Consider the following 24154-nt stretch of genomic DNA (forward strand, 5'->3'; position numbering starts at 1 on the left):
CTCTTTGCTAGATCAAAGCACTTAGATCTAGCTATCTAGCTATCTACTTCAGAGTGAGTAGGAAGGAAAGGTTATTTTTGTATAGTCTGAGTCACTCATGCTAATTTATTTTTCATAATATGGCTTTCTTGTATGGGGCTCTCTGTACCTGCTTAATGTTGCACTGTTTTTTTGTTCCAGAAATCAAACCTATCATTAGTTCGCTGCCGAAAAGTTGAGTTTGTACTTTGCTATTTGGTGCTTCAGTTTGCAGTTCCTAGCAAAGAAAAAGTTAAATCTCAGTTAAAGGCGTATATCCATCTACTTTTTGGCATCTTGTAACATGCAGATAAACAATAGCTGTTGATTTTTTGAGTTTGTAGTGTTGGCTGGAATTGCGAAGCTAATGCTAAGAGTCAAGTGAATGTGTGCAGAGCTGAGATTGCTAGCGCACTTCCGTGCTAAACTGCCTTCAGTTCACACCAAGCTTCAAGGTTCAGTCCGTCCCTCTTCTACAGTCTTCATTTACACCAGCATAGCTATCGTCTGGCTTTTTCCTACGTACTGATTTAACTGAGTTGTATTTATAAGTTTGGTGGTACAGTTGCTGGCTGCCTTAATTAATTCTGTGGAATTAGTTGCTCTGTTAAATCATGTCCTGCAAGACCCAGTGGAAGCTGTGGTGCACGTCTCGGGACAGGTTCTTTAAAAAAAAGAAAAAAAACTCTTTTGGGTAAACTGGGGTGTCCGTGTGTCGTCTTTCCTGCGCGTTTGGTTGCCGCCTTTAACGGTCCCTGCTCTCTCCCCTTGCAGACTGTGACGCCATGGGAAACGCGGAGAGCCAGAGCGTGGAGCACGCCTTCTACGGAGACAAGCACACCAGCCTGGGCCGCAAGCACACTTCCCGCTCGCTTCGCCTCTCCAACAAAGCCTCCCGCCGGACGCGACATGCTTCTTCTGGAAAAATTATCCACCGTAACTCAGAAGTGAGCACCCGCTCCAGCAGCACCCCCAGCATCCCCCAGTCCCTGGCAGAGAACGGCCTGGAGCCCTTCGCCCAGGAGGCCAACCTAGAGGACTTTGGAAGCCCCATCTGGGTGGACCGCATGGACATGGGCCTGCGGCCCGTTTCCTACCACACTGACTCCTCCGTCACCCCCAGCGTGGATAGCAGCACCGTCCTCACCGCCGCCTCCGTCCAGAGCATGCCCGACTCGGAGGAGAGCAGGCTCTACGGGGACGAGCCGCCATTCCTGGCGGAAGGCGACGGGAGGTCACATCGATACGCAGCTAACGGGACAAACTTCATGGAGACGGCCAGCTTCAAGAAGAAGCGCTCCAAATCGGCCGACATCTGGCGCGAGGACAGCCTGGAGTTTTCACTTTCTGACCTCAGCCAGGAGCATTTAACGAGCAACGAGGAAATCCTGGGCTTGGCTGAGGAGAAGGATGCTGAGGCTACCCGGGGGACAGAGGCTGGTGGCAGCCCCCAGCCGATGGTCGCCTGCCAGCGTGCCAACTCTATGAGCGACTTGTATTCCCCCAAAACCCCGAGTGCTACCGTCAACGGAGGCCCGCGAAACGCCTTTGGAGGGTACTGCCGGAATTTAGTGTCTGACATCCCGGATATTGGGAGCCATAAGATGGCATCAGTTACTGCTGAGGATACACCTTCCTACAGTAATTACAATACACTGCCCTGTAGGAAATCACACTGCCTTTCCGAAGGGGCCACCAACCCACAAATTAGCCATAGTAACAGCATGCAAGGCAGAAGGGCAAAAACTACTCAGGTAAGGCAGTTTTATTCTATGTAAAACAGAAGTGTGTGGTATTTGCGAAGCTGTATTTGTAGATAAAGATATTCCAGGTTCTTCCAGGATCTGTTTTCCTTCAACACCCCTTTTACAAAGAGGGGCTCTATCCAGGAGAGAGCTGAACTAACCAGTCTCCGGAGCTGGCTTGATCCCATCACTTCCTTATCTGCAGCTTTGGGCCTTTTCCACTCTTCACTGCCTCTGGAAAAAATAAATCTGCATTTGCCAGCTAAAGATTTTCCTGCATGTTTTGCAGTGCTGACGGTGCCTTTTTTTCCCAGGGTAGCTGCCAAAACCGATCACTCTGCTCGGGGACCTCGCGTGTGTTGGTTGTGTCTCCCCTCTCTGCCCTCCCTGCCCCATCGCCTTCCCCTGCCTGCACACGTGCAAGCACTCCTTGGCTCTTGTGGCTGGAAGTAGAGAAGAAACCTGCGAGTGTTTCCCCTGCTCTCCATGGTAGACACTGGCTGGGCTGAAATTTCACTCTTCTAATTACCGGGCGTTCGCATCTGTGCAAAACATCACCAGCAACAGTGCTGTCCCCTCGCAGGAGACTGCCAGTCCTGCAGGCTGCGGTGCTCACCCGCTGTGAACTGAAAAACTATGGGGGATATATGGAGGAGATGCTGGTTCTCCTAGCCAGGGAGGACATCATACCCTTCATCCTTCATCCTTTAACGGACAGCACAGAACCAAGATGAGCTTTTCTATCTGGTGCTCCTCTCGCCCTCCCAACACCAGTCCTGTGACTTGTGCATTGACGGCTGCTGTTGGGTCTTTTATTATGTTTTGCCTGGCTGTTCTTGACAGTGTTCTGCCTGCTCGAGTTACACAGCACCGCCTTGCACCACACACAGCAATTCTGCTTACAGTAAGCAGCAGACTACACTTAGAGGTGGGATAAAGGAGCTACAAATCATAGAATCATAGAATGGTTTGGGTTGGAAGGGACCTTAAAGATGATCTAGTTCCAACCCCCCTGCCATGGGCAGAGACACCTCCCACTAGACCAGGCTGCTCAAAGCCCCATCCAGCCTGGCCTTGAACACCTCCAGGGATGGGGCAGCCACAGCTTCCCTGGGCAACCTGTTCCAGTGCCTCACCACCCTCACAGGAAAGAGTTTCTTCCTAATATCTAATCTGAATCTCCCCTCTTTCATTTTAAGACCATTACCCCGTGTCCTATCGCTACACTCCCTGATAAAGAGTCCCTCCCCAGCTTTCCTGTAGGCCCCCTTTAGATACTTGAAGGCTGCTAAATCCTGCCCACCTCTACAAGCTGTGTGTGGCATACATATTGCAGGCATATTGCACTTGGTTTAGGTTCATTCAGCTGGCTTGCTGGACCTTCTCAGAGCAGTAGCCCAGCTGCCTAATGGAAGATGCTGGCTTTGGCATTTTTTACATGCACTATTTTTGAGCTGTGGGCACTGGCTCAGAAACATGGCCCGGGGACATAGACAGCACAGCCTGAACGGCGCAGGTCAGAGCTGTGCACCAGATTGCATGCTTCAGTGGCTCCCCTGATGTTATTGCATGGTTCCTCCTACATATGCCAAGCAGCGTCGTGGACGCACACCATGCCGCGTGACCCAGAAAAAAGCAAAAAAGCGGCACGTCGTGTCAAGGTCGGAGGCTGGCAGGCTCACGTCCCACTGCTGGGCTGAGCTGTTGGCAGGACACCAGCGTCAGAGATCCCAGGCTGGGTCGGGCAGGTTGCGGCGTGCTGCAGAGGAGATGCGGGGCTGCGGAGGTGCAGAGGGGCTGTCAGAGGGCAAGAGGAGCTTGTCTCCCCGCCCCCCCCCGCCTCTGTCAGCTGGCACTGACTTGTGAGAGCTGATGGGAAGGGGCTGCTGAGTGACTTACCGGCTGTGCTTGATCTGTGGAGATACGCTGCTTCTAAATATAAAAATGACATGCTAAAACAGGTGCTGCAGCGTCCCACAGCAGCAGCTTTGTACTTCAAAATCAGCTCTTTATTTTCGGAGGTATTTTTATGGTGCGAGCACAGAAACCCTTTGGTGCTCCATCAAGGCAGTGCAGGATAAAAAGAAGGAGAACAACAACAACAACCAAAAAAAGGGTGTTATTTGGCAGCCTTGAATGCAACAGCTTTTATGAAGATTGTTAGGTGCAACTGCTGCCTCCAGCCCTCTTTCAAGTGTATTTAAGAAAAAGAGAGCAGTGTCGCTGGTGAACAGCAAAGCATTTGTTTTTCATCTTGGTGCCTATCTTGACATTAATAAGATTCCTCTGAGGCACTTAGTGAAAGTCACAAATTTGCATAGCATTTTGTGAGGCCGCAGCTATACCCAGGGAAATCACTTTGTGGGGCTGGTTTCACTAGATCTATCTCCTGAGCCTGGAGACGGTGGCTATAAGGAGTCGTGGCACCGATTATTATCACATATAAATCCAACAAAATTAAAGCTTTGGAAAGGTCAAAATTCCTTCCAAGTCTTTAATTCTAGCAGCATATAGTAAGCATAAGATACTTGTCAGCAATGAAGTCATATTTGCCCAAGCCTACCTTTAACAAGCTTAGGGAAATGACTGTCATGTGTTTGATAGAGCAAAATGGAAGTCCAAATTTGCACACAAAGTAAAAGGACTAGTTCCTTGGTGAACCTGATTAGGTGGCTTTGGATGGGGTGAGAGGAGGGAAACTACCAACCTGTCTCCGTACCAGGTCCTCAGTCTGACAGTATCTCAGCACTTTGCTCGAAACCCCTGGTGTGAAGTAGCGCGTGATAGTTGCCCTGCCTGAGATGGTGGAAGCTGAGATGTGGAGCTGTTGCCCTTACTGCTTCGCTGTGTGCTCCTTGGCACTGTGTTTGCCTGTGCCAGCCGGTACTTCATCACAGTTTGGGGAATTTTGTTTCCCTCTTCCCTTCCCAGTCTTTCAACACTTTCTCAATGGGCTTCACGCTCTTTGATGACCACCTTGAGCATTGCCTCAGAGCCTGCCATACGTCTCCTCATGCTGTAAAACATTTCATGCTATAAAAAAAAATTGGTGGACCAAGGCAAAACTTTCACATTTTTTCCCAGCCTTTTGAACTGCCTCCCCCCATCCCGATCCCACAAAATAATAGTTATGTCTTAGGGCCACAGGGGCACCATGCAAAGGTGACCCAGGGCCAAGTGTAATATAGTATTGGACACGGTTTTCCCTCTTGACCTCCAGGCCAGTGACCTGTCACTGTTCCTGTGTTATTTAACAGCGCAGAGGTAGCTCCCTTGTTCACAGTCACCTAACTGAGCCTCATAGCCAGGAGTGAGGTTTCTGCCCAGATCACTGTTGCCTGTCTCCACAAGAATTCGGGTTTGGTTTTGCCAGTGGGGTTTTTTTTTCAGTTTTTGGAAAGTTGTAGCTGGGATATTTTACTGTGAGGGTGGTGAGGCACTGGAACAGGTTGCCCAGAGAAGCTGTGGCTGCCCCATCCCTGGAAGTGTTCAAGGCCAGGCTGGATGGGGCTTTGAGCAGCCTGGTCCAGTGGGAGGTGTCCCTGCCCACGGCAGGGGGTTGGACCTAGATGATCGTTAAGGTCCCTTCCAACCTGAACCATTCTGTGATTCTATATTTGCATGATTTTTTTAGTGTCACCTGCCCTGGTGCTAGAAATACTGCAAGATCATGATGGCTGCTTGTAGGCAGCTTTTGACTACTCTAGTTCCCAAAGAGGTCCCTGAAAGCAGGAGAGGCCGAGGGCAGTGTAAGTCTGAGACCATGGCAGTGTGTTTGTGTCCTTGTGTTTGATTCCTGAATCCAGCCACTCTTACATGCATGTTCAACTATATGTACATCATTGTATTTTCTAAACAGGCTAAATTTTTTAGAACTTGTCAGCAGCTGTAATTTCTCTGGTGTGCTGACCACTGCTACTGGGAAAACGCATCCTTGAATGTTACACAGAAAGGCGATGCTGAAATCACAGCCATATGTGTTTTGTTGTAATGCCTTATCCATGAGTTCTTTATAAGTACGTGATTTACATTAAAGGAAAAAAAAAGAAAGAAAAGAAAATCTCTCCATTCCAAATTTAAACCTTAAATTGAACTGTGGGAGTCACTTTCCACTAATTGAGAAGGAGAGCTTTTTAATACTGGAGAGACAATTATATTCAATATGTACAGGCGATTAATATTCACAGGGTGGCTTTGGGGCACCCACGCAGCAGTTCTGTTTTTCGTAACATTTTAACATTAAGGGTTCAGATCTGCTGAAGCGAGACTTCCCGGAGAGCTCTGCTGGGATCCTGTTTGGCTTTCGGAGCTGATGTGATGTAGGTGGAAAAAGCTTAATTGGCTGACATTTTCACCCATTTTTGCTCAAAGGGAGACAAGCTCTGGTTGGATACAGCCTGTTCTGACTGTGGGTTGTGAGATCCCCAGGATCCTACAGCCTGCTTGTCGGGATCCAGATTTTGTGAAATGGCCCTGTTGTGTTCTGCTTGCAGCTAAACATCTGCCTGTGGGAGACTCCCTCCTCCTCCTCCTGGTGGATGTTCAGAGACAAATGTAACCACATGCTCCCCTGCTGTTATGAGCCGTAATTGAAGTTTCAGAGGGGAATTAGGGAAGGGAAACATTCAGATACGGTTTTGTGTCATTTCCAAGCCCATCTTGCCACCTCCTTATTCCATATTTCCCCTCCGTGGATAATTTCTGACTGCTCTTTTCTCTAGACCATCAAATGATGGCGGGGGGATACAGCCTTGTGTAGGGCGTGAACCTCTTTTGACATTTCAAACTCCGCTACAGTTGGGTGAAGACATTCTGCATGTACAGAAGATGTTGTGGTCACACGGCAAAATCTGGTTGCCAGGCCATGGTTCCAGCAGCATTTCTGTTCATGGGTGTCTGCTGCGGATCTGCATGAGCCAGACCTACCTGATGCTGGCTCTGGCCCTGCTGGTCCTGCTCCTCCCCATCTGGTTTTTGTGATGGCCGAGGTAGTGATGGCAGTGACCATTAAAGCCAGAGACCTCCATGGGCTTCCAGTGCTGGTGTTTGCTCTGTGGGGAAGACATTAGGAGTAGTCCCTAGGAGGTGTGAAGGTACGGGTGGACTTTTCTAGGGAAGTGACGGTGTTTTACAAGCAGTATTTATAACATGGTTTAATTCCTGTGTGCTTTAAAATCCAAGGAGACACAGTGGCCAAAGCATTTCTGCATGGTCAACCACTCACATATGAGAAGCGTGGCTTGTTCCTCTCTGAGCTTTATAGCCCAGTTTGTGATTACTTCTGGAAAGCTCAATTCTAGCGTTAGCATTACAATAGTGCCGTCCAGGTTTTTTACATAACTTTTGAGAAAGAGCAGCAAGAAGATGTCCCTCAACTCTGCAGGAAAAGCAAAGTTTTTTTACAGCGTCTTCACTCCAGTGTTTGTTGTGAAGCTGAACAGGGGGAGACTGAACAAACTTCCTGCCCAACTGACTTGGAAACTGCGCGTCCTTCAGCCTATGTACTTGGCGCGTTAAATCCCCTTCTGTCCGATTTTCAAGTTTATTACTATTTTTAGGCCTCTGTAGGTAGCCTGAAGGAATTTGGGATTTCAAGCCTTAAAAAAAAAAAAGAACCCTATATGAAAAAAATTTGCAGAATATGCAGGAGATGAAACCAGGGTTTTTGTGGGAATTAGATCAGGACATACAGAGAAACCAATCTAAAATTAGAGTATCTTTCCAGTCGATATTATTTTTTTACTATCTCAGGGAATTTTATAACAGGTTATAGTGTTTCATTACGTTATGTAGGATGGCTAAACTCCAGAGAGCTGATACTTGTTTTTAAGTTGTGTGAAACTTTTTCACAAATGGATTTGTGGCATGGAGGACATAACTTCAAAATGTAAAACGACCACACTGGGTCAGTCACATGAAAGTACTATCCAGCCCAGTGCCTTGTTCCCCAAATAGCAAGTGCTCAGGAAAAGAAAGAAACGTGGAGAGTTCGGGGTGAACTTTTCTTTAGGGCATTCTTCCCCATTCCAGAAAATTAGTGATTTGAGCCTTCCTAAGCGAGGAATGCATCCAAGACTGTTGGGTTGACCTGTCCCCCATGAATTCTGAAATAATTTTCTCCTTTTGGCTTCCACTGCATCCTGTTCACTCTCCACATAATACTTGTGACCTTACAGCCTGCTCTTATAGCCCTCCTCGGTCATCACTTTTCCAGGCAGAGTGTCTTCAGCAGCTGAAGCGCTGCTCCTATAAAAGTAATTTGGTACATCTCAGTCTGTAGTCTGGAAAACATTGCTATTTTCAACCTAAATATGATTCTTCATCAGATTGACCCAGACCTTTAATCTTAGTCGCTTGACTTCAGATGAAATCGAGGAAAGAAATAAAGATAAAGACGTGTATCATTAAGTTATAATTAATGTCACACAGTTTAGTAACTGCCAGAAAGTAAGATGTTACTGGTTTTCTGCTGCAGTGTGCATCTCACTGATTCGAGCCCCTCTTCATGCAGTCTCGTGGTGCCTTTTAGATGGAGGTCATTTACAAGTTCTCAGATATAGACTGAGCCATGTTCTGAATCTCCAAAAGCCAATCCTTGAGTGGGACAATTTGGCTTGGGTGACTCTGGTCAGCCGGTCACTTTGTTGAGCCTCCAGGCAAACAACGTTCTTAAAACCAAACACCTCTGTTTTCAGCTACTAGCCACAGGGCACCAAGTTAAAGAATAGGGTGGAAATGGGCTTGGTGGAGAAGGGGTAACCACTGGTTTTGGTGGCAGCCCAAGCTTGCACCAGTGGAAACTGCTTGTGAATCCACATCTTTCGTCCTGGGCTGCCAGTGTGACAGCTCTGCTCTTGGTGGGTTTGAATGACAAAACCCATTTAACAGCTAGACCAAACGAGCTGTTTATAGCCTGGCTAACTGGAAGTGGATTCAGCGTGAGCCTCGGTGAAAGCTTGAATAGAGAGCTTCAGACCTCAACTCAGATGTCTTCCCTGCTCTGTCACCAGACTGCCCTTCCCAGATGGATGAGATTAGATCGAGTATTCCCTATTCAGGATATTTTAAAGCAAACAACAGTCACTCCCTTCAGAGCACACAACTCTGCCCCAATATTTTCAGGGAAAGGAGCATGTGAAAATGAGTGTTTTGGTCTCGGCTGGCAAATATTTTGATACTCTTTCTAAGATCTTAATTTGTTTTTCTTCCTTCACTCTTGGTCTGAAGCCAATGGAAAGCAAATCAGCAGTCCTGATACCTGATCTACCTCCATTCAGGCATGTTTTTTTTAAACAGTAGGACTTTGTCATTTATATATCTGAAGTGCTTTTACCATTGGCAATAATTGTATTCTCTGTAAAGCTACATATACACTGCATGTTTTTATTTTCAAGTACTTTCCACTTAAAAATCACAGACAGGTTGCCCCAGCTGCTTGTTTGCTGGGCTGTGCTTACTTAGATGGACGCAATTTGCAGTAGTGATCCTTTCCAGTGAAGTGCTCCATTGAAACGTTTCTATTCAGAGAGTTACAGCATGTGATCCTGTCATCATCCCAGATGGCAAACGTTTCCCTGCTCCCTTAAGTTAGGGGATTGCTCAGGTGAACACCTCCCAGATGATATGTTTTGATTTCAGGCTGCTGTTCTAGCAGCTTTCCCCCTTCCCCACTTCTGTCCCCTCTATTACATTTCTCAGGAAGAATTGCTGCTTCTTGGCATTGAGCGAGCAAAAAGTAACCTAACCCTGTATTTTACTTCGAGGATTTTGGTTAGGCATGTTGCCATTTGTTTGACTTGAGCACGGTTAGGCTGCTTGCGTTAGTTTATGGTTAGCTCAATCCCTCTAGAAACTTTCTTCATCTGGGTGGTCCATTGGGATGAAAGCAAGGTAAGTTTTGGGGGGTCCTCAGCATATCATTTGGGAACAGAGGGATTAAACACTGCAGCACTCAAGAACTGAGACTTCCTCCCACTGCTGGGGATGGAAAGTGGGTGTCCACCGCAGATCTGCGCAGGTGTCGGAAGCTGTGTGCAGGGACCACACTGCAAGAGGCTTTACTGGATTATGGGCTGATTCTTGTTCATGGTAATATATACTTTAGCACCCCCTAAAAGTCAGCGCTAAAGCCAGGGAAGAGCTGGTGTGCTCAGGACCCATGGTAGTGCTTTGTGCTGTTTCCTGCTAAAGGCCATGTTGTGCTTCATGCATTCTCTCACAGGCTTGGATTTTTCTCATATTATTAAAAAGCAAAATCAAGACATCCTCCCCCTTCCCTTTACCCAACACTTTAGCTCTTAGGAATACAAAACTAACTTTCTGGACATGAATAGATCACAAACTGATGCCAACGTCCTGAGTCAGTGAAGAGCTCCTCACAGTACCTTGGAAAAAAGGGTAAAGCTGCCCTATGTATTTCCCTGCAGCTTTCTGGGGGACAGTTTAATTTCCGACATTTTCTATCTCACAGCTGACAAGTCCTCCAGGGCTGAACTTACCTGAAGGCTGTGGGAGTCCCTGTGGGTCCATAATCTGCCTTTAGGGCATCTAAGTCAGCTAAGAAAACCAGGCTCCTTGGGGAAGTATGGTGGTCTACAGAGATGAGCTTTCTGGAAGGGCCCATATATTAGCTGGAAAACGTCTGGGCCATCAGTGAACCAAAAATGTTCCCAACTCCTGTGTTAAAGGCATCCAAACTAGCATGATGGCTTAATATGGAGTGAACAAGCCAAGTGTAATCCTGAGGTAACAGCCGTATATATCAGTCAGAGTTCCCTACAAAGGAAATGGGGTTGATGGATGACTGATGCATTGCTGTTTGCCACCTGCCTGTCCTGCAGGAGCAAAGTGGATGCGCATCTCCTTCCCATATTTGAGGATCTTCTGGGTGCCTGGCACCCAGTACCTTGTCTGTCTTTCCAAGGTGCCAAATTACACTGTACAGCATTCACCAAGACAAGCTCACAAAGGAATCCTGGAACCAAAATCCATTGAAATCCATGCCTTAAGACTTTCCCAGGGATTACTGCCCAGAAACCTGTGACTGTGATTCATCCTTTCATAATTAGAGTGAAGCTTTCTGCTAGGAGAAATATCTAGAGGTCTGGGATAGTACCTTTTTTGTCGGGAGTAATTTTGATTTCAGAGAACCATGCCCAAAACTTGCTTGCTTATTAAACCACTCTGAGCAGCTTTAATAACACATATAAGGGTTTGTTGGTTGTTTTTTTTTTTAAATTTCAATTCTTTCAGACATCTGAAGGACTGTTGCACCAGTGCTGTGAGTGCACAGAAGTAGGAACCAAAGCTGGTTGCATATATCAGTATCCGATCTCTTTGAATTCTCAAAGGTAACAAACCCAGCATCTCAGTCTGGTCCCCACATACAAATTGCAGTTGGCTTGTAACTGTACCTCACTGGACTTGGGAGCCGTCCGAGGAGGTGTAAACAAGACCCAACTAATCCAACAGAAAACTGCAGTTGGCCAGTGTTGGTTTGTGGCTGTCAGTTTAGTTCTCCAAAGCCTGCTGTCAGTCTGGTGCCTCCTGGCTAGTTCTCATAGAATAATGTCCTGTTGTACACCGGCCTGTAGGTATCTTCAAAACCCTCTTTCGTATCAACTCCCAGCATCTGGTTGAGGGGCTTTGTTCATTGCTGCGGTGGAAGATATCCTTCATGTCATTATTATAATCCCTCTGACTTTACGGTGAGTTATGTCAACATGATTCAGTATGTTTGTAACAGTCTTCAAAACTGTGTTCCTCCCAGACAGAACAAGCTATGGAGTTACTTTTGTGTTTCTCCGTTGAAGCTTTAAAACCATTTCTCCCACTCAGGTTTCAATCGCAATTTATGATTTATCTTTGCTTCTTGGAATGTTTTCACTCTTTTCAAGACAGATAGATCTTCTAATGCATTTATTACCAGACGTTCAAGTTACTCTGGAGAAAGGATTTCATTTTGATTTGGAGCAAGTCGTACCTTAACAGACCACCTTGACCATCAAGCGATGGTAGAGTCAGTACTGAAAAGAAAGAAAAACACTTATCAGGCCAATCTTTTTTTACATAGGAGCTTCAAAGAGACTCCGGGCACATAAAAGCATGCAAACCATCAGGCTGCTTACCCATCTATTTTAAATGTATTCTGTGGTGCTTGCCTAACTAGCAACCAGACGGGTTATGTGCAATTTCAGGCTGTTGCTGAACGTGAACACCTTATTGCTCTGTTGCTAAACAGGACGGGGAACAGAGGATTTGCATTCTCTTGGAGGGAGACCCTTCCAAGAAAAAAACCCACTCAGTCATCTTTTACTAAGGAGTACTTTTAATCTAATGGTTAATTTAGAAAGAAGTATTAACCACATAAGGAACTGTTTATATTAGGGAAGTAAGAGTTTTCCTACGAAATCAATCCCATGTGCTTAAAGTGCCCATGAATCACTGCTGTCAGTCAAGCAGGAGAAAGTGATTCACCAAGACATTTTAAGCACTTCTGTAACAGGGCTGTTGGTGGGGAGTTTGGTAAGTGCATCGTTATTGCAAGTGATCTGAATGTGTCCAGTCATGAGCCGGACAGTTGGGCAAGGCTTACCCCATCCAGTGGGCTCTTGCTAGCAGAGGCCAGAATCAAATATGTTCAACAAGGGGACAAAGACGCTTAGAAACTGCCCCAAAACTTCTTGCTTGATTTTTGCTAGCTGAAGGTAGACATTTTTTCTAAAGCAAAAGGGTTTTTTTCTGTATATCTTCTAAATCTAGAAAGAATTTTTTAAGCAATGTGGCTGTAGCAAACATACAGAGGTGTGACTATCACATAAGTATGCAAAAGCTACAGCACCAAGTACGTTAGCCTGATGTAGCTTGCATTACAGTTTTATTCCCCACTGGCTTGCTTTGCATGAAACCCAGCGTTCATGTGAGGAAAAACCATATCTTTAAGTGGGTTGCTAATACTTTCGCTAATATTTTACCCAATTGGTTCATCAGTTAAATTGTTCTCTGCATTTCATGGGGCTGTGATAATTCCACTTCATTACGCTCAAATGCTATTAGGGCTGTTGTAGCTGTCCTGGCACGTGGCCTGCTTGCTGGGAACAAGGGCAGCTTTCAGTCCGTCTCTGGTTTCTCATTCTGTGGCGAACCTCTCTGGTCTCGGGCATTCCACCTTTCCCTCCATTACTGTCTGCTGAACCTCTTTTCATAAACCCTGGGCATTTGCAACCCATATGGTAGCACTGCCAGTGGAAACGGTGACGCTCCTCTGTCATATTCAGCAACAGCTGGGATCCCAGATCCTGGTGGAAGTTGTGCTACTGCTTACTGCTTCCCTGTAAAGGCATACAGTGCAGCACCGTTGCTAAAGCCCGTTTAGTTCCCTTCTTCAGCCAGTGGTCTTTATGTGACTTTCTCCCTGCTTTCCACAGAGCAATCTTAAATCTAAAGGACAAACCCCCCATTTATTCAGTTTGTTGTCTCTATGGACTAAGACCTGTTGTGTTTGCAAAATGCCAAGAACTGCTATTCCCACGACATCCCCCATCTCTCTGTCTTGGAGGAAATATGCCTTCTTTTCTTTGCTACATGCTTTCTACTTGGTGTGACCAATTTAATGATTTCCACCTCCCTCTTGCTTTGCCCTCTTGTCCTCCCAGGCCCGAAGCTAGGTAGACACCAGTGGGAAGGCTAAGCGAGGTAGCACAGATTTTAGTTCCAGTCTTGCACTTGGTTCCTGGGGTGGTCTTTCCGGACAAAAATATTTCTCTGTGTGGAGACAGCTGTTTGCCAGTCTGAAAATACAAAACACAAGATCCCTGGTGAGGTGCAAAATATCAGGTCTCCTGAATCTTACACAGACCTAAATGAAACTTTAGGGTTTTTTAAACAATGCAATAAAACAGAACCCTCTGATGATGGCAATTAGAGGTCCAGCGTAACGTGCTGGTGATTTGTTATAATGCGTGTATAACGTCCAAAACCGTGGGCTTCAGAAACATGCATTCTGCAGTCTGCAGCTGTCTCCCAGCTCCTGCGATGTCCCTGGCACATGCCATCGGCATCCCGGTGGAAGGCCCAGGGATGCTGGGCAAGAGTCAGAGAGGTGATGACTGAGCCACATCCATAGTTCACTCTTGGCCTCAAGAATCTTTGCCTGGAAACTCCTTCTGCTAAGGAGTGAAATGCCTGTTTTGTTAGCAAGCCTCTGTGGTGCATCCCATTGTGGACCTGTGATGGTAATAAGTCTTCCTCGGAGGAGAGAGATGTTGCTGTCGCCTGAGGGGCTTTTTGAGAGCCTGAGCAGGAAACATGAGTAATTTTAAATAGCTCTCATCAAGGTTGCACAATGTTCGCTTTGCTTCTGGGCAGTAGGCTCTGGTAGCCATGTCAGTAGGTACTTTGATGCTGGATGTCATGTATCCCATGATACATGTATCCACATCGATCTTGTCAGCAGGGAGCCATGGTGCTCACAGTGTGAGTTGGGATGCTTAATTTTCAGCATCCTCGTTTGAAAATTTGCAGGGGTATTTCTGTGCCCCCAGTGATGTGTTCATCAAACCCTGCTACAGTTTCTTGCTTGGCTTGGGAGCGTTACCCCTTCGGCCTCAGCACATTTCTGCGGAAGCACAATACTAAATCTCTGTACTTTATGCTGAACTCTTAATTGAATGCCCTTCAGTGTGTGGATTATAGCACTGTGAGACGGCCAGAACAGATGCCAGCTGCTTCTTGAGAGCTTTTCATACCCTCTGATGAGAATAAGCTGACATTGCAGCAGAAACTCAGAAGTCAGAGACCTGTGCAATGAATTCTCTTAACCCTACTAACCCCGAGACCAATCTGCTCTTACAGCGGACTTCCGAAAGTGCTAAGCTCACTCAATGCTACGTTTCATAATTCATGAGTGTGAACAATATTAGCAGGCTGTAGGTTTTGAACTGTTCTGACCTTTGTATGCTGAGACCCTCCTCCTACCAAAGGGCTTGCATTGGTTGGTAAGAAGTCTTTGATACGGGATATTTAAGAGAGAAAAAGGGAGTGCAGGGAGCAGAGGAAGATTAGGGGCAGGGCTGTAGCATTATGCTGAAAAGATCTTTTGACCCGTCCAGCCTATCACTTGCATTGTGGTAAAGATTATAAAGATGTTTGCAAAACGTGCTACAATCTAAGCTCATGACCGTATATAACAGCCACTCCGAGTTTTCCATCCTTTCATTTTTTTTTTATAAATAGTAAGCCCATGTATCAGTTAGTGAGTATAATCTCCATTTATGGACAGGGAAACGGAGGTAATTAATACTGTGTCTCATCAGGGTTACACAAGAAGGCGGCTGTGTCACACAGGGCACGAGGAACCTTGACAGCCGGCGTTGCAGTGCTCTGCTTGAACATCTCTGGGTGCAATTCTGGGTTTGCAAAAATACTCCATCTGCTAAAAAGCACCAAGAAAGTTTTGTTCATACAGTGGCTGGCAAAATTACAAATCCTATCTCCCTTAGGTTGGTCGTCTGTTTTAGTAGCTCTTTATTTTTGCAAACCGACTAATTCTAGTTGAAGCATGAGATAGGCTTCCTAAAAGTTACATCAGCTAAAATTTTGGAATTGACTCTATACATTTTGTATTGCATGGATAAAATAATTATGGGACAGATTGCATATTTATTAAATCATTAACCTAAAATAAAAATCCCAAACCCTCAAATAATTTCTGTTGCCACCGTTATGTAATGTTCACTGCAGAATGCAGATTTGTTTATGCTATACGAGTGACACACTTTTTCCCTTTGAAAAAATTATGGAGGAAGAAGGCCCCGGAAAACAAATGCAAACCCCAGTCATCCTACGGGAATAACTGTCCCAGTGAACACAAGGGATCCGGTTCAGTTCTTTGGCGCTCCGGTTTTATGCCGATGTAGCTTTTGTGTTGGCAGAGGGGCAGTGCCTCCGGCGTGTGAGCGTCGAGTGGCTGTGCCAGCCCTGGCTCCCTGACGCATGGGATCTCAGATGGAGGGCTGTCATCAGGAGTTGCACCATCCAGCTTTTCGTGATGGAGTGCAAAAACTTGCTTGCGGCAGTGTTTTGTAAACATCGGTTTCTGAGCAGCACCAGTTCCCCTCTCCAGATATCCCTCCTTCCTTTGTGGTGCTGCAAGAAATGGGAAGATAATTGGCTTCCAAAAAACAAGTGTATTGGAACAGCAGGAAAAAACGTGTGGTTGAGAAGACTGCTCTGTACAGGCAGATGACTGCACTTACAGGAAGGCCTGCTCAGCTCATTCACATGCGGTGGGAGTAGAGGAATACTGGCCTGTCCAGAACAGCTTGTCTATCACTATGTGTTGCATTAAATAACCAGACTGACTAGGGTAACTGTGCTCATTGAGTGGGGAAGGAAGCGCTTATTCTTCCAGCTGGACTCCAAGTCTCCCTTGAGGGGTAGCGTTCATAAAGAACGAGCCCATCCGTTACAAATTAATGCCTTAAAAGTTAGTCAGATTCAGCAACACCCCTTCCCTCCCTCTAAGGTTTCCTCATGCAGCTCTTGCTCCACAGGAGGAAGGTTTCAAACAGAGCTCAGTGGAGGGTTTCTCGGTTTCTGCAGAGCTGCTCTGGGATGCATAGAAGACTGGTGCTTGAACCAACACCTAGCAGCTTGTTTTCTCTCAAAATAAATACTGCATTCTGCCACCTCTTCTCAGAGTCCCCTCATTTTTTTTAAAAACTTATAAATCAAGCACCAGCTGCTCTTGCAGTAGAGGTAGAGGCTGAAATTCCTGTTGTTTTGGCCATATTTCTCACCTCTTTGCATCTTCTTCCCTGTCTCCCTCCGCTCTCGAGTATCTAATGTAAAATATTTCTTTCCAGTTACAGGGCTTGGCCCTTATTTGTCCTCCTTCAAAAACTGCCACAGATGCCTTTGGGTACTGAGATGGTAGTGGTTAGCGCTCTTTGGGCACTAGCCTTGTTGCGGGGGGCAAGCTGAGCCACTCAGCCTTCGAAACCTGAATTCAGTCGTGTTGTTTCCTGTCTTGCTCAAGCCAGCCACATTCTTGTCTCTTCTGATCCTTCAACTGCAAGTTCTTGGGGACCAGGTCTTCTGTTGTTGCGCTATTTTGGCAGGGTCTGTCACCATGGGATTCTGGCCCGTTGTTAGGGTTTGTGATGTAGAAGTGACACAAAACAGAAATAATCTCAAATACATTAACTTCTCAGGAGAAAAAAAAAAGAGTACCTTTTTAGTTATATAATTTGCAAATGACAATCTTGAGATGTCTAAAATGTATCTTCAACTGTAGGTGTGAATGTACAATATCAATGTTTTCTTTTCAAAATGCGTAGGTTGATTGCTGCTTTTCTTGACACTGCCAGTTTTTGCTACCATATGTTCTCCTTTTGCAAAACCTTTAGCACTGTTAACTTCACTTAATGTAAACAGATGATGCTGCGTCTTATATTCCAAAATGCTAAGGCTGTGGAGGCACCACCTGAAATCGTGCGCGTGTGACTGGTCTTTTCTAAACTGTGCTGGAAGTTCTGCCTACCCCACCAGTTGTTTGTCTTCAGAAGAAAAAGAGATGAGGCATTTCCAGTGGCAGACAAAATGGGGGTGTGAAGAAATGTGGTGTCACCCGGGCGTTTTGGGTTCTGTCGGTGTCTCCAGAAGGCCAGGCTCAGCCAGGCTATTCATCTCACGCTGTGTCTCTCTTGCAACTAGGATGTCAACGCAGGCGAGGGGAGTGAGTTCACTGACAGTGGCATCGAGGGAGCAGCCACCGACACTGACCTCCTTTCTAGACGCTCCAATGCTACCAACTCCAGCTACTCCCCGACGGCCAGCCGGGCTTTCATCGGCAGCGACAGCGGGAGCAGCTCGACGGGCGATGGGCTTCGCCAGGGAGTGTACGAGAACTTCCGCCGGGAGCTGGAGATGAGCACCACCAACAGCGAGAACCTGGAGGAGGCCGGGTCTGCCCTCAGCGACGAGCAGAGCAGCGGGACCCTCAGCTCCCCAGGGCAGTCCGACATCCTCCTGACGGCCGCCCAGGGCACAGTACGGAAAGCCGGTGCTCTGGCAGTGAAAAACTTCCTGGTGCACAAAAAGAACAAGAAAGTGGAGTCGGCCACGCGCAGGAAATGGAAGCACTACTGGGTTTCCCTGAAAGGTACTGAGCAAGGGTGTATCCAGATGGGCATCTGCGGTGTCCTGTGGGTTGTGTGTTACTGCAGATGAAGAAACCAGTAGCTTAGACTCTTAACAAAAGCCACTGTGAACTTCAGTATAATTGACATCAAGTATGAGGAAGTGGTCCTGATGTTTTTCAGAGAGGGGTTTTTTTGGATGGTTGTCTATGTGCTCACATTATGGCATGCGTGTAGTCCACGTGACTGTGCTGCACTGAAGTGGGGTTTGTGCCCTGCTTCGAGTCCTGCTGGCACCACCTCGGGTGGCTTCTCCGAGTGCTGGGTGTTGCCTTTAAGAAGCCTGTCTACGGCTCGCTGACAAATTAAATACCTGTGTGCAGCCGCAGACACGTGACAGTGGGAGTTTGCTAGTGATGACACCGGCATGCCTTCGAAGAGGGGCTCTGTCTTTGTCTGCATTCCTCTTGTAACTCTTGCTCTTAGTGCCGTGGGCCTCTCCTTCTCCGAGATGTGCTTCACGAGTCTCAACATCCAGCCAGTTGCAGCACATCCGCCGTGTGGACAGGAAGCCATGGTTTGGTCATCGAGGCTGGCTTGTGACTTGGGAGACGTTGGCTCTGGCTGCGTCACCCATCATGTGGTGGGGGGCAGCCCTCGGCACCCGGCCGCCCCTGCCGGCCTCCTCGGCTGCCCCCGCGGGCCACAGACCCTTTTTTCTCTCTGAATTTTCCCAGTTCCTGCTAGGAGCGCGTTCCAGCCCTGTTTGGGGTCTGAGTGCTTATAAATGCACATAAATGTTAACGGAGCAGGGAAACTCAGGAGCTGGCCTCATAAAGCGACCTCTAATTAATCTTCATGCAATTGCATCAGCAGTAAAACACTCGCAGGGGTTTGGGACTGGCCTCGCTCTCCTCTCCTGTGTCCGGCCTCGCCTGTGAGCCAGGGGAGGCAGAGCCATGTCTCCTGCTGCGGGTGGGATTACCAAAATGCTCGGGATGGTTAAAGCCCCGTCCTCCCCACGCAGTGCTTTTTTAGAGTACTTCTTTTTTTTTTTTTCTTTTGAATTTGCAGCACTCTTTTAAAACCAACAGCAAAGTTAGGTGCCAGCTCTTCCTCGGGGTGGTTAGAGAGATTGGGGAAATGGAAGAGGAGAGAGGGAGGGCTCAGGGGCAGGGGGGAGCCCTGATCTCCTGGGGAGGGGGGGGGGGGGAAGTGGCAGGAAGGTCTTGCTGTGAGGAGCAGGCAAACAAAGGGCCATCTGGGGAGGAAAAAGGGGAAGGATGAGCACGGAGGCACTGTTATTTTAAAGTGCTCTGACTCAAGTGGAGTGTTTGCTCCTGAGATTGCTCTGCCTTAAGAACGTTAGTGTTTAAGCGAGGCTTTGAAGTTAACAGCTGCTATTGTTTGGCTGCAAATCGTTTTCTGGGAGGCTGGGTAACAGGGCATCCCTCTGCACCGAGAGGGCTGGTTCCAGTGGCAGAGGAACAATGTGCCAGTTTTAGTTTAAAACAACTGTAGATAATGTGGGAAGGTGGGAGAGAGAGGAGGAGACCCTTTTTTTTTTTTTTTTTTTTTTTTTCAGTCTTCCAAATTGCAGACTTGCTATACCTTTTTTACCACCACCCCCCCCCCCGGAGTATTGTCAAGATTATTTTGTAAAACCAAGCAGGTTGGTTGCTGTCCCCAGCTAAAACGTGCTTTTGTTTTTGGCCGTATAACCGTGAGCTGAAACTTATAGTGGAATATGGATTTGGTTTATGCTTTTTGTTTGTTTTGTTTTGGGGGTTTTTTTTGTACATCAGTCTTTCAGCGAGCACAGCTCATTCCAGTCCATCTTTCTTCCAGTTCCTCATCTGCGTCCAGCAATTAAATCGCTTGATCTTTGCCTTGCAGGGAGACTGTCACAGCTAGCAGCTGCAGGAGGCTGGGGCAGGGCCATGGAGGTTTGCCTGGGGGCCTGTCTGCTCCGGCACTGCCAGGGGAGATGCGCTCTCACGCCTGCCTCTTCCTTTCCGTCCCCTCGGTGGGGCGGGGTGGCTGTGGAGGACCCCCACTTGGGGATTTATAATGACATTTCTCATCTGGGGCTGTATTTTACTGCCCGTGACTTTCTCGGCTTGTGTTTGCACGTCTGTTTTAGCAATCCTCAGGCAAACAAAATGTCCCGCTGGGGCACAGCTTGGTGTACAGCACGTGGTGTGCTCCCATGGCATGGAAGCCACCACCTTGTTGGGCTGAAAACTGGGCCATTGCTCGTGCTCTCCACTGTAGGAGAGCAAACCTGCATGGGCCCTGGCAAATCCTCCCTCCTCCCTTTGACAGTTTTACAGATGATTTATAGTCCCAAGCATTTGCGCTGATTAGATGCAGGGCGGCCGTTGCGTTTAAATGTGTTGCTTGCTAATATGCGATCGTCTCTTTTAGGATGCACGTTGTTTTTTTATGAGACTGATGGCAGATCTGGCATTGACCACAACAGCATCCCAAAGCACGCTGTCTGGGTGGAAAACAGCATAGTGCAAGCGGTGCCTGAACACCCCAAGAAGGACTTTGTCTTCTGTCTCAGCAACTCCCTTGGGGACGCTTTCCTCTTTCAGGTTGGTCCGGTTTGAGGGTTTTACAAAGTTGTTCTCTTTTTCTGTCTCCGACCAAGGAGGAAATCTTAGCTCTGGTTGAAATCAATGGAAAAATCCTGCTGACTCCAGTACGTTTGGGATTTTCCTCTGGCAGCGCTAGAGGAAGGACACGATATATTCGGTAAACGCTACTCAGGAGACCTACCACCACATGTGAATCACCGTCAGATCTGCTGTTTTTATTGACTGACTGGACCCTCTTTGTGTAGATGGTTGGAACAAAGTAAGAATTGAGAAATATTCTTACATCCCTGTAAAAACTGGGAATTCTGCATGGTTTGACAGTGTGCTCATAACACAAAGATCAGGCCAGTTACCGTACAGGACATACAGTAGTGCATCAGATGTCCTGTAACGCTATCCACGTCTCTTAAGAGACATGTATCAAAGATGGGACCTTGTGGAGAAGCTTAAAGGGTTTACAAGACCAAGAGGAGCCTGAAGTGCAAGGGGGTACCTGAGCCTCCAGGTGCTCTCCCAGTGGCGCTGCCGAATCCAGTTGCCCCTAGTTTATACAGACCTTAGTCAACATCTTGCTGTTGCCTGAGAAGAGACGAAAAGTGCACGTTTAGTTTTTTTAATCAGAAAATGGAAATGTCTAAATTCCACAGGGTATGTTTAAAAAAAATCCAGTACTTATATCAAAGACTATACATCAATTGATGTTAGTTTCACTGAAAAAGATTTCTGGATTTTGGTAACTTCTGCTTCCTTGAGTGATTTTTAGGTTGGCATTCCACTTTGTTATTGCACGTTGTCACTAATCAAGGTGTGACACTCTTATTTGGAATTACCAGCCTGTGCTGAGGTGGTGCCAGTTCCTCCTTTTTTGATTCAGTTTTCTTCACGGGAGGAACCCCTTGTTTGTTTCCCTTTCCAGTGACAATGTATTCAGAGTTTCTTGCCTTCTTAAACCAGAAGCTGCTCTGTGGTAGGACATGCCCCCATGTCATCACTCCCCTGTACTCCAGAGCAAATCTTCAATATTACACTGTCTTGTAGGTCCTTGCAGCTGTCCTAAACAAGGGGCTAGATTCTTAAACTAGGGCAAAATAAAAACGTGTTACTGATTCAAATGAGTGTGGTTGCTGGCTTACATCTTAAAGAGAATGAGTACCTGATTGCATACAGAAAAAAAAATAATTTTTTTTTGTGGACTAGCTTCTCTGCCACCTGAGTCTGATTTTTCCTCAGCTCATAATGCAGTACTGCACTGCCCCTTTCTGCTTCATGTGTTTCCTGAGCAGGGTGCATGTATTTGCCACCTGGAGAGCTTCATCCAGGAGGCAAGTGTGGTGCTTATGGTCTCAGCATCTGCTTGAAAGGTTGTGGAGCACCACCACCTCCTTGATCTGCTGATATGAGCTGTAACATCTGTTCCATGCAGTTTTCTAAGGAAAAACCTTCATTGTCATAAAATTAATGCCAATGGATGCTAAATACTGAAAAGATCACATTCAGTACATTTCTTTTGTGGTAACACAGGGCCTTATTCATTAAAAGCCTGGCATCTTTATGCCATGGGTAGATTTTCATTTAACTTTGTGGGAAAAAGCAAAACCAAGCCTTTTCAAATAAAAACCAGTCATTTATATTGCCTTGCAGAATTTTTTTCTTGATGTGTCCCTTCCGCCATAGAACCTATGCATGGCTAGCGAAGCAGAAGAGAAAGAAGGGATGGGTGTGGGGTGAAGGGAAGGAGACCAGTCACAGTGGTGGAAGTAATGTGCGAGTGACTGTGCTGTAGGGCTTGCTCTGCTGTGCTTAGAGCTGCCAACGCACGTGTACGGCTGCTCAGCAGTGTTATTTAACTGCTCATGTCATACACGTCCGTCCACACATAACACGGTGCTGTAGTAGTGGTTTTGATGAGAAGAAACCACAGACCTGCAGAAGACTATTTCTGTCCTATGGAGACTGTGTACTTAGGGAGAAAAATAGGGTTGCTTTGTAATGCGTACAGATATTGGACATCTTGTAACAAGCCTTCCCACTGCATTGCACCTAGAGACATCACATTCCTCCTACACGATGATTCCTTGCTCAGTCAGTTCTTATCGTGCCTACACAAATCCATTACTTGCAGATGTCACATGCATTTTCCAGGAGCTCAGAGCGACTTGTGACACCACATACTTATGTATCAGATGTTTGCAGCTTGTTTATGTCATCTTTTCCGTTGAGAGGTGGAGTGATTCCCCTTGCCTACTCATCTACCAGAAGAGTCTTCAGCTCCTTAAAATCCATTCCAGATTCTTTTTTTCCTTCCTTCTCCCCAGAAAAACAAAAAGAAAACTGAATGTAATGGTGTATGGATAATATCCTAAAATTGAATAAGATAAAAATATGACCTCTTGCTGTTAACAATTTTGCTAGGCATTAACAAAACATACCATCTCATTATAAGTCCAGTGCTACTTTCTTCTCTACTGGGGGCTAGGTTTCACCACCTGACTGTAGGCAAAGTGTCTCCCATTCTGCAAATAATGTCTCTATTTTCAGCAGAAATTGCTCAGCAAGGGGGCTCAACGTGTCTTCAGCAGTGGTGATATGACACTGTAAGCCCCTCTCTACGAATGAGAGCTTGTGAATATTATTCCCCGGGCAGGGAGCCTGACCAATTTAAGCAATATACTTTGTACAGTGCCAACTGAAGACAAGAAAATTGGGTGTAAGAGATCAGTCTTTCCAGTGTAGACCCTTTCTTCTGCTTAGGAATTCTAACTTGAGCTAAGGAAAGCGATTATCGTTCTGGGACATGGGTGTTCCACCTGCTGCAGTACCACAGAAGTTTTGGGAGCATCACCCTGAAGTCCAGCCTGTACATACATGATTTCCAGAGTCAGGCTTCTATGGGAATCTCTCCTTGGCTTCAGTAAGCCACGTCCTTTGCTGTTAGTTGTGACCGCCAGTGAAGATGACCTTCCTCATCTATGCTAGCAACTGGCGAAGTCATACTGTGCTGTCTATTAATAGATCAGGTATCATCAGAAAGTTTAATTAGAACGAGGTGGTTTGGCACCTTGCTACTTTTTCAGCCATGAGCCAAATACCAGTGTGATTACTGCTAAAGGCTGACACTCAGGGAAAGTCTGCTGCAACCCTGAGTTGGCTGTAAATTTTGTTTTATAACCTACTGTAAAAAGGAATGAAGTTTAGTCAGAAGGCTAAGAAGATTTACTTTTTATTTTGAAAGTCTGGAAAAGGAACGCTTTGAAATATTCTTCTTTCTGAGTCAAAAGCCTCTAATCAGAGTAGCGCTCTTCCAAAAAAATGTACTGGTGTCCCATGCCCCAGCCTAGTATCTCATAGAATCACAGAATGGTTTGGGTTTGAAGGGACCTTAAAGATCATCCAGCTCCAACCCCCCTGCCATAAGCAGGGATACCTGTTGCTCAAAGCCTCATCCAACTTCTTCCTTCATTCAATATCCCTCATCCAAAAGGGAAAGTGCTCCCTTTTCCCAAACTGTCACACACATGCTTGGGAAGGGACAGTACCAGAGCTGTAAATATACAATGAGCCTGCCTTCAGTGATCACAGGGTTGACTTCAGAGTGCTTTGGGACCTTCAGAAGTGGAAAGCTTGTTTGTCTATGTATCATAATAAAGCT

General features: G+C 46.5%; 1 protein-coding gene across 11 annotated transcripts in view; it reads left to right on the plus strand.

Moving 5' to 3' along the window:
- Positions 1–24154, plus strand: part of TIAM1 (TIAM Rac1 associated GEF 1) — a 192342-nt gene that overhangs the window by 107078 nt on the left and 61110 nt on the right. For all 11 annotated transcript variants that reach the window (XR_010072596.1, XM_063346803.1, XM_063346817.1 and 8 more), the window contains 3 exons: positions 793–1772; positions 17478–17925; positions 20330–20502. Coding sequence is in view for 10 of the 11 variants with exons in the window: in XM_063346786.1 (XP_063202856.1) it covers positions 793–1772; positions 17478–17925; positions 20330–20502 (1601 nt within the window). In the remaining variant the exon portion in view is untranslated. The remainder of the gene's footprint in view (positions 1–792; positions 1773–17477; positions 17926–20329; positions 20503–24154) is intronic.

Source organism: Chroicocephalus ridibundus, chromosome 1 (genome assembly GCF_963924245.1).
Source record: "Chroicocephalus ridibundus chromosome 1, bChrRid1.1, whole genome shotgun sequence".
Lineage (NCBI taxonomy): Eukaryota > Metazoa > Chordata > Aves > Charadriiformes > Laridae > Chroicocephalus > Chroicocephalus ridibundus.